The 10,248-nt window shown below is 39.8% G+C and overlaps 1 protein-coding gene across 3 annotated transcripts in view; it reads left to right on the forward strand.

Annotated features, from left to right (window-relative positions):
• Positions 1 to 9,763, forward strand: part of PITPNC1 (phosphatidylinositol transfer protein cytoplasmic 1) — a 322,862-nt gene extending 313,099 nt beyond the window's left edge. The window contains exons 9-10 of one of the 3 annotated variants that reach the window (XM_032241953.1): positions 652 to 770; positions 5,122 to 9,761. In XM_032241953.1, coding sequence (XP_032097844.1) covers positions 652 to 770; positions 5,122 to 5,127 — 125 coding nt within the window. In that variant the 3' untranslated portion in view covers positions 5,128 to 9,761. Of the gene's footprint in view, positions 1 to 651; positions 771 to 5,121 lie in introns of all 3 variants that reach the window. The other 2 variants (XM_032241951.1, XM_032241952.1) reach the window with 2 other exon arrangements.
• The last annotated feature ends 485 nt before the right edge of the window (positions 9,764 to 10,248 follow it).

Genomic DNA, 10,248 nt, shown 5'->3' on the forward strand with positions numbered 1-10,248 from the left:
GCCATTTTATTTTTAGGTCAGTGTGGGTGGAAGTAGTGCCAGCCATCTTCAAGCTGTTAGGCTAGACTGGAAGTTCAGTATAGACCTGCACTCTCTGATGCCATGCATTCTGTGCAAATTTACATCTGTGGGCAAATTGCACCAAATCTCAGTGGTAGCAGTGAATATCACTGCCTTGCCTTCTACATCCTGCCTCCTGTGACAGCAATGAAAGTGTCCTTTATGTTGTCGAATGCATTGATTTAAACAATCTCTAAATGTATTTTGAAAGCTATATGGAAGGTAAGTATTAAACCAAGCAAAACTGAGCCTCTGTCCTCAATGGGATCTTCTAAAAATGCTTTAGGAGATCTCAGGCTATGGCACTGCCCACACGCTAATATCTTCTACCCACCTAGCTCACTTTACAAGAGTCACCCTAAACAATTTCCACTCTTCTCTGTTCTAAGACTATTTTGACTTAACTTCCTTGCCCTCACTCCCACTTTGGTTGGTTTAGCTAACTTTATGACTTACTCATCATAAAGTTAGATAAGTCTCTGCTTTTTTAAACCTCTTTGGTTACTGCTAAGCTACCATCTTTCCCTAAAGTCTCCCCATTGAAAGTTTGCCTTTAATAACGGAAGTTGCCAACGTCTTGACCTCTTTCAGATATGACAATGGATGATGTTCGAGAATACGAGAAAAACATGCATGAACAAACCAACATAAAAGTTTGCAATCAGCATTCCTCCCCTGTGGATGACATAGAGAGTCATACCCAAACAAGTGTACGTAGAATTTTTAAAACATGTTGCCCACCCTTTCACAAATGCACATGTAAACTGATCTTGGAAATACTGCAAATCCCCAGTTCCCAGCCTTCCACAGAAACATGTCGTCACCCGGGGCCTGTTGCTGCAGAACCGGAGCTGGATCTAAATTGGGCAGTGTCACCTCTCTCTGCCAGACATTTCGATCCTTTAAAGTTGCTTGACGTGGAGGTTATTTCGGTCATAAGACCAAGAACATGGAGAGTGGAAACATTTTTTGTGGGACGAGTAAAACGGCGTGCACCATAAAAGAGCAGAGGAGTGAGAATGGATGTCATATGTAAACTAGAATAACATGTCAGTAACTTTTAAAAACATAGCTAACACTCACTTATTCATTCAGGGGAGGGCTTCTGGCTCATCAGCTATTTTAGGTTTCTTTACATTTGCTTTGAAAAGCTTTCTGTGGCTCTTTATAGCTGTTTTACCCAATCAGTTCCTTTTTACTTAGGATAATCTCAAGATGGGCTGCAGTCTGTGCAGACACACAGGCTGAGCAGCGAAGGGGTGTGAGCTGGGGATGTGCTGAGCTGATCCCTGGGACTTAGGATAAGCCTCAGAGACCCTCAGTTATTTCACTGCACACTGGAAATTGAGAGCTGACTGTATCTTGTACGCCAGCATTTTAAGTATCGGAATCTCTCAATCATTCATGCTAATAAAGGGGAAACAGAGATAACAAAGAAAAGTGTAATCATCCAATCATTTATTGCATCAAATCATTTCTCTTCAGTGAGCTGTGATCTCTTTGGTTTCCACCTTGAGTCCTCATGTCCATTAGCCCAGTCTCCAGAATAATACATAGTAGGTATTTAAAAAAAAAAAAAATCAGTGCTGTAGTTCTAGGAAATTTAGATGTGGCTGTTGTCATAAATGGATCTTTAGAACTGTGGAGACCTTCTGATTGCATTTTGGAAATTTTTAGTGACATTTTTAGAGCATGTCTTTGGAATGTGCCCTGCAAGGCTCATGCACTGCAGTTGGTTGCATGTGATTTGCCCTTGAGGTTTCGAGGGCCCCAACTCTCCTCCCGTTTTGCATGCGGTGATTGGATTTGCAGGGACCTGTTAGAACAAGAGGTGTTTCCTGTTTACGCACAGACCAATTCCAGTAGGACTTCCCCCTAGAAGTTCTCTTTAAGGAAACTCCTTGAATTTCGATCACTTTCAATTACCTTTTCTTTTAGAAATGTTGGACCCCTGTCCCCCTCAACCACTCTGAAAGTCATTCACTATAAATATGACCAGACAATGGAAGCACAGGAAAAGAGGGGACACCAGATGTCTCAAGCCTTATCTAAGTCCTGAAGGCTCACAGCTTAAGGCCCTTTGCTTGGCTTTCTTTCAGTTTGACTGTGATTATGACTTCGTAATTAAAGTCCACTTACTACGTGGACAATGATAACGCAGGATGGTTCTCCCCCTGGGAAAGCCCATGTAATACCTGGCCACACCTCAGCGCTGTTGCCGTGACTTCAGGGTGAAAGATGCCTGCCTCCTGAGAAGTCACACAAAGTGGTTATTTTGAATGCTATGACATTTCCATTATCCTTTGGAATTCCATTAAATTGGAGCTCATTTAGTTTGCCATAGTCTTTCTCCTGTATCATAATGAAAAACGGTGAAAATCAGGAGGCGGTTGTTTGTCACAAATAAAAACGGCATGGGTGCTAAATGGATTTTAGATCATCAACCCGTGCAGGGACAAATTAGATTGAAATTAGGCAAAATTAACATCCATGAACACAGCAGTAAGGAAATAAGTCTCCTTTTCAATTGAGCAGGTTCAAAGCCTTCAAGGAAAGGACCTTCTAAGAGCCTCTGGCAGTGGAAAATCAAAATTCTGTGCTTTAGATTATTTCTGCCCCCTGCCGGCTATGTGGAGTAGAGCAATGCATTCAGCCACTTGATTAAGAAAGTCTGCCTTTTCAAAGATAATATCCATTTATCATAGTAAAAACAGCATACTCTGATTCACTAAAATGTCTCTTAGTCTCAACTTTACTGTTAAATAAATGCCTCTTTTATATAATCTTAATGTCACATCTTAGCTCATTTAATAGTCTTCATATTCTTAAAAATTGGTAAGTTTGCAGGTGCAATTTTTCTTGATGTATTCTGAATTTTATATCCTATTCACACAGTCATAATGATTTATTTCCTTTGTAAAAACTTTCCCTTTCAAAAAAATTTAATAATTCTTCCCAGGAAATCCTCTTAAGGATTTCATTTTGTGACAAGTACTCTGGTTTGCTCAGATGTTATAAGACCTAAGGATTAGGCCAGGCGCAGTGGCTCACGCCTGTAATCCCAGCACTCTGAGAGGCCGAGGCAGGCAGATCACCTGAGGTCAGGTGTTTGAGACCAGCCTGGCCAACATGGTGAAACCCCATCCCTACTAATAATACAAAAATTAGCCAGGCATGGTGGAAGACGCCTGTAATTCCAGCTACTCAGGAAGCTGAGGCAGGAGAATCACTTGAACCCGGGAGGCAGAGTTGCAGTGGGCTGAGATCATGCCATTGCACTCCAGCCTGAGCAAAAAGAGTAAAACTCTGTTTCCAAAAAAAAAAAAAAAAGATCTAAGGATTAACCTTTTATGTGTTATGACTATTCATTACATACTCAGTATTTCCAAAGTGGCTATATTGTTTCATGCTGGTTATTCATGCAGTATTATCATTATAATGAAGTTTCAACTGCTAAGTACATGGCAGTGGGCAAGAAAGAATGAAAAATGGGTCTCTGGGAGGCCAAAATAGGCATAGAAAATCTACGGGCAGTAGATTTCACATTTTTCTCAAGGATAAGCCTTGAGCCTTGACTCAGTCTTTAATAAGCCCAGTAACCTGTTTTCCCTGTTCCCAGCAAATAAAACTGGCAAAGGATATCAGGGATAGCCAGAATAACAAAAATTAATTATAATGGTAATAATAGAGTTCCTGAGTGTGAGAGAAGAGCTATCAAGCCATAAAGAGCAAGTACACCCCGAGAAAGAACTAAGGAACTGTATTTTTACACAGTGATGTATTTTCAACATATCTCAGATGTAAGTATATATAATACATTAAACACAGTAGGGAAAGATTTACATTTTTTAAATACCGTTTTTACTTTCTCACTTAATAAGAACATTTCAGGTATTGGGAAAACCTACATTATCCGACAATGATTATTAACAGTGGTCCTCACCATTAAACGATTCTCTCTTTTCATTCTCTATTCTTTTTACGTTTCCTCAAGACATGGTTTTATTTTCTCAGCTTTGGAATGATTAGCAGGGTGTGGTGATATTGTTGATTTCTGTGTTTTTGAAGCTGAATTTATTAAAACACAACCTCTGAACCTTCTTAGGATCGATACACAGTCAGGAAAACAGAAACAATAGCATCTCTGTGGCCCCTCAGAATAAAAACATATATGTATTGATTAAGAAGATAGCGTGTTGGCCTGAATACAGTGGCTCACGCCTGTAATCCCAACACTTTGGGAGGCCTAAGCAGGTGGATCACTTGAACTGAGGAGCTCGAGACCAGACTAGGCAACATAGCGAGACCCTGTCTCTACAGAAAACACAAAAAATTAAACCAGGCATTGGGGCATACACCTGTGGTTTCAGCCTCATGGGGGCCTAAGGCAGGAGGATCGCTCAAGCCCAGGAGGTCGACACTGCAGTGAGTCATGATCGCACCATGGCACTCCAGCCTGGGTGATGCAATGAGATCCTGTCTCAGAAAAAAAAAAAAAAAAGAAGACAGTATATTGAAAAATCCTGATGATTTACCCGTTTACCCTATAAAGGTATGCTTATTCTTTCACGATCTAAAGTTGACAATAATGACAATAATATGTATTATTTCAGGGTCTTCAATTGTTTTAATTGCCTTCTCTTTATGGAAAAGATGACCAGTTAATTATAGCTCCAAATACCCCACACCGTACTCACAACAGCACAGATGCACATGTGTGTGTGTGTGCGCGCGCACACACACACACACACAGGCACACATTTTCCCCATCTAGTTCTGTACTCTACTGTTAAGTCCTTATTGAGAATACTTAAAATTCACTGAAGAGTACTTTGGAAAATCTCAAATGGATATTCATAAAGGAATATTGTTTTCAGGATGTAGCTTCTGATAAGAAAAAATTGGGGGTTCGGTCTTTCAGTGATACTTTGGGTGTATGATTGAGAGAGGCCCTTTTGTGATAGGGATCTCACAGCTCCTGTAAAAACAAGGGTAGTGATGGATCCATTTGCATCTGTTGTAAATAACTGCTGGTTGTTCTTTCTGTTTTTCTCCTTGAAGACATGACAATGGATGAAGTCCGAGAATTTGAACGAGCCACTCAGGAAGCCACCAACAAGAAAATTGGCATTTTCCCACCGGCAATTTCTATCTCCAGCATCCCCCTGCTGCCTTCCTCTGTCCGCAGTGCGCCTTCTAGTGCTCCATCCACCCCTCTCTCCACAGATGCACCCGAATTTCTGTCCGTTCCCAAAGATCGGCCCCGGAAAAAGTCTGCCCCAGAAACTCTCACGCTTCCAGACCTTGAGAAAAAAGCCACCTTGAATTTACCTGGCATGCACTCTTCAGATAAGCCATGTCGGCCCAAATCAGAGTAACTTTATAGAAATATCTCATGGGGTTTTATATTTTCGTTTTTTTTTTTTTTTTTAAGAATTTTCCAATAGAGAAAAAGACTGCTTTGTCACTCAAACATGTTCCTTCGACCGCTCAGTGTGCATGTGATTCAGTAACTTCACATAGAGTATGATTACCTAAGTATGCCACACAGCATCATATTAGATGTAAGATGTAAGACCTGCAAAGGACAGAAGGAATCTTCTGTAACCACAGCTGTAAGCCAGAGAGGAAGCCTTGTTATTGGCATTTGATGAGGTTGGCATGGACTTCAAGGATAAATGAATGAAAACTTTGCACCACTTTGTTACAAGGTATGGTAGGAAATAGTGAAGTCAGTTTCCTCTCATCAAATCTAAAATTCTCCAAAATACTCTCAGGCGTAACATGCTTAATTGCTAAATTTTGAACTGCTGATTACCAATACTTGAATACCAATAGTTACTGAGATTCCTATTTTGTTTTAGTCTGACTCAGGATTTGGGGCCTAATTAACTCTTTAAACTTTTGAAAATTTTAATCATCAAGCTATAGAGGCTCCAAGTGCAATTAATAATAACTCATTTATACCTTCCACGGAATTTAATAAAGATTCTACTTGTTTCCGTCTTTTAATAACTTTCCCCTTTGTGCCCTTGTGGCCTCAGAAATCCTTAAGAATTGCATGGATGAATGTGACCATAACTGATTTTGGAATGGTTCAGTTTAGGAACCAAGAGGTCCAGGTGAGGCAACAGCTTTTTTCTCTACAGGTACCAATAAACCTTGACTTGTCAGCTTCCGTCATCCATTAAGATTCTCAGAATTTGCAATTAATTGAATAGAATTAATTTACTATCTGCCCACTCAAAGAAGTTCAAGGGCAGAGTAAGCTAACTGGGCTTTAACACTATCAGAATGTCTGGTGCATGAACCATTAAGAAGAGAACTGTCTCCCATCCCCTTCCTTGTTTTAGTAACATCCAGAATTCCCTGGAACAGATTGCCTACCCCTACCACCAGACCTTAGGAAAGACTGTCATTCTCTTACTCCTTGCTTGAAATACAAATATTGGGAACTCACAGACATCAAGTAACTACTGTCAAGTAAGAGGAGAGAATGAGCGGAATTGCTGACTCCTATTTGTAGAGTAAAAAGAGGAGCTAAAATAAATTCCCTTCTGCCTAGCTTTCCTTTCTTCAACTAGTGGTAATGCAAGATTAGAATCCAGGTTGACAGGAGGCAAGATCACTCATCGAAGTGGCAGAAAGACAAATCTCCTTTGCTCTAAAGAGAGAAATCTGTCACCTTTGCACCTCACTGCCTTTAAACACAGACGGGAGGGCAGGCAGAATCTCAACATTGACTTTTGTCCTCCGAGAGAGGAAAAGAAGAAGGTAATTGGACAACTCCAAGGCCCGTGCCCCAGCTAGCCTTCCTGATCATAACCTCTAACCTCAGGAAAGGGACCTTCCCAAAACACAGATCCCAAAGGAAACAAAAGAGACCAAGGAGCATATTGTGCTTCTCTCACACAGCCTCTCTGCCAGTGGACCCTGCCTGCTTCCCTCTCAGTGCTCAGCACTGTGAGTTGTGTCTTTCAGGTCGATACACTCTCCCAAGGTGCAGGCGCTGGCCCCATGAGCCCAGCACCAAAGTTTTCTAAGTCATAGGTCAGACTATCAAGATCATTTCTTTATCTATAGGTTGATATTTAGCTTAAAAAAAAATAAACCTAGAACTCAAAGGAAACCCATTACAAATAGCTTAGCTCAACAGTGTATCTCTTCCCTAAGAATGATAGTATCTTAATAAGACACTTTCTATGCATGGTATGGAAGCATGATTTTTGCTTGTGGGAAAACTTAATCTTTTATCAAACCCCTTGGACTTCTCAATTCCTCCCTCCCCACAGTAGTACTTAATGAAAAAGTTTTGCTTTAGAAAGCAAAATCCTACTTTCAGAAGACACTGAAATCATATATGTATTTGCTTACCATTTGCAAGCTGAAATCAAGGCGGGGTGGGGTCATTATTTTCACATAGAATGTATTTATTTTCTGCAGGTTGTTACCACATCTGGCACCTAGTTTTTCCATTCATATCATTGCTATTTTCCCTTTTTATAAAGTAGCTTCTGCTGTCAAGGTCAACAATTCTATACGCTTTAGGAAGCTAAGGTCTAATTTCCTTTTGTGAGTCTCATTTCTTTTATAACCAGTGTGATACCACAGACATCAGTTGCAAAGCTACCATGATAGTGTGATTCTTAGCCAAAAAAATGTGTGTGCTCTTAAAGTATGTTCAGTTTTTCTGTCTCCATGTGCTTTGTGTGCATTAAAAAGGGGCTGGGGAGTGCAGATATTCCTTTAGCTGCTTTGCATATTTAACCCAGTCATCAAAAGGCATAAATGACTTTCAATATTTGATATATCTTGGTTTTCAAGTATCATTTCACTTCCTCTATACATGAATTTGTTATTGTGGAATACAAGCCTGCCATGGATGTATATATACAGAACATTAATAATTCTTATAAGGATGGAAGTCAAATGGCTGCATGATGGAAATTAGAAGAAAAAAAAAGCAGAAACTTGAATTTGCTAAGCATGTTTGGGGGGAAATAGAATCCTTAACTCAGTGCCTCTGTCTGCGATGTGGAAACCTTCAACTTTCTTCACCAAAATTGTATTATACCTGTGTATATATATATATATAAATATATATATAGTAGAGTAAATCAGACACCCTGGTTTTAAGTCTCTGGTAGCCGATTTTAAATAAATAATCCATAGATAATCACATGTTCACCATCTCCATCTCTGAAGTTAGTGGAGTTCATCAAAATGACTGTAAATTTCATTACTCTGGGAGGATTTCAAATGTGAAATGCCCCTGTGCATTTTGTTGGCCCAAGCACACAGCATTCTTGCTTTAGCTGTGCTTTCCTGGGATGAGAAGATCTTGGTGTTTTTAACACATAAGCTTTGTTAGAAATCACCTCTGAAGATCATTTCATTTTCTCACTTTGGGATGTTGCAAGACAAAGCAAAGGAAAAGAATAACAACGAAGGAAGCCTGTGACATTTTAGTTACCACCGTTGTAACTCAGACAATATGGGTTTGTTGGTGAACCGATTTATCAAGCCTTCTGTTACAGTTTTGCATCTGTGTGTGGGGACAATGATTTTAATTTATTTGGAAGTATTTATTAGCCATGATGTTGGTCCTGAAAATAAATCTCTAAGTAGCACAGTTGTGGGTATATTATGCACTTTACAGTACCTGCAAAAGTTACTGTGGTTTTCTTTCAAGACACTGATCAACAGTGAACTAAGAGAATAGATTCTGACACATCTCGATAAATCATTCTCTGCAAAAGTTTCAGGGCTAATGTATTTATGTGTATTTTTAAATTCTTTCTTTGGCATCTCTTTATGGCTCAGAGACAACAAGGTAATAAATAGGTCATTGGCTGGCTTAGGTCAACAGGAATTTTAAGAAGGGCCAGTGTATAACTGACTCTACATATAATGTGTAATCAGATAATCCAATAGAGAGGAATTGTCCAAATAGTTTTAGTACTTTCTGATCATCTGACTCAGTAGGCTAGGAGACAGTCTGTCATCTGAGCCATAGTTCTTGAGATTTAAAAAAAAGTCTGTCCAGTGACTGCAATCTGATTATAAATAAACTATTTTAAACTATTCATCCTTGCTGAAACTGAAGTGTACACAATAGCACAGTGTTGGCATGCTGAGGCAAAACATTGGATTTTGTGTTCTACCTTCGAAACAATCCGTTTGCATTTGAAATATAAGTGTTTAAGCTTTTAGGCGTTAGTGTAATAAGGGAACATGAATATGTTGGGAAATTTTCAGATGCCATTAATAATTGTAATTTTGTTGTTAAATTAACAAGTCCTTTAGGATAAGCCTCTTGATGTTTTTGCTTTAAACTGAAAGCATGTCTGTTTTACTGCAAATGCCCCTTCAGTTTCTATGTATCACCCAGAAGAGGTTCTTTGAGTTGCTGTTGTACCTATACCCTTCACATGCAGCGTCAAGTGTCATTTTTAGTGTTTACACTCAAGCTGGGATCTTGACTGGTTAAATTAATCCACATACCACTGCCACTGCTGAAGGACCAGGTGTTGGCATACACAGCGTTACAAACTATAAGCAAAGCAAACAAAAGTTGATCCTCACATATGCCATCCTTCTGTGTCATTTTGTGGCTGTTCTGCGTTTTTCTCCCTATTTATTATTGTTAATAACTTACTTTTTCTTACATTCTGTTGTAAATAAAATACGAAGCAATCTTCTTTCTAAGTGTAGCTTCCTCTCTCTCTCTCTCTCTCCCTCTCCTTCAGCTGTTCTGGAGGGAATGTTAGCAATTGTTCACTTGGGTTGATGGGCTTGTTTCTTTTCCTCTGTGGATTTTTTCCCATCCACATACCACTGCCACTGCTAAAGGACAACATGTTGGGATACACAGCGCTATAGACTATAAGCAAAGCAAACAAAAGTTGATCATTACAGATGATCTGTATAGGTATAGGTCATTTTGCGGCCTTGCCTGCTAGTAGGCATGTGGCACCTTCAGGACTCTTGGTTTAAAAAAAGCCTAAGTGTCTGCATTAATTATCCAGTCAAAAAGTGCACAAGGTGGCCAGCCAGGCCAACATGGCAAAACCCCATCTTTACTAAAATACAAAAATTAGCCAGGCATGGTGGCACGCATGAGAATCACTTGAACCCCGGAGGTGGACTTTGCAGTGAGCCCAGATCGCACCAGTGCTGTCCAGCCTG

Source organism: Sapajus apella, unplaced genomic scaffold, assembly GCF_009761245.1.
Source record: "Sapajus apella isolate SASKATOON/1434 unplaced genomic scaffold, GSC_monkey_1.0 scaffold48, whole genome shotgun sequence".
Classification (NCBI taxonomy): Eukaryota; Metazoa; Chordata; class Mammalia; order Primates; family Cebidae; genus Sapajus; species Sapajus apella.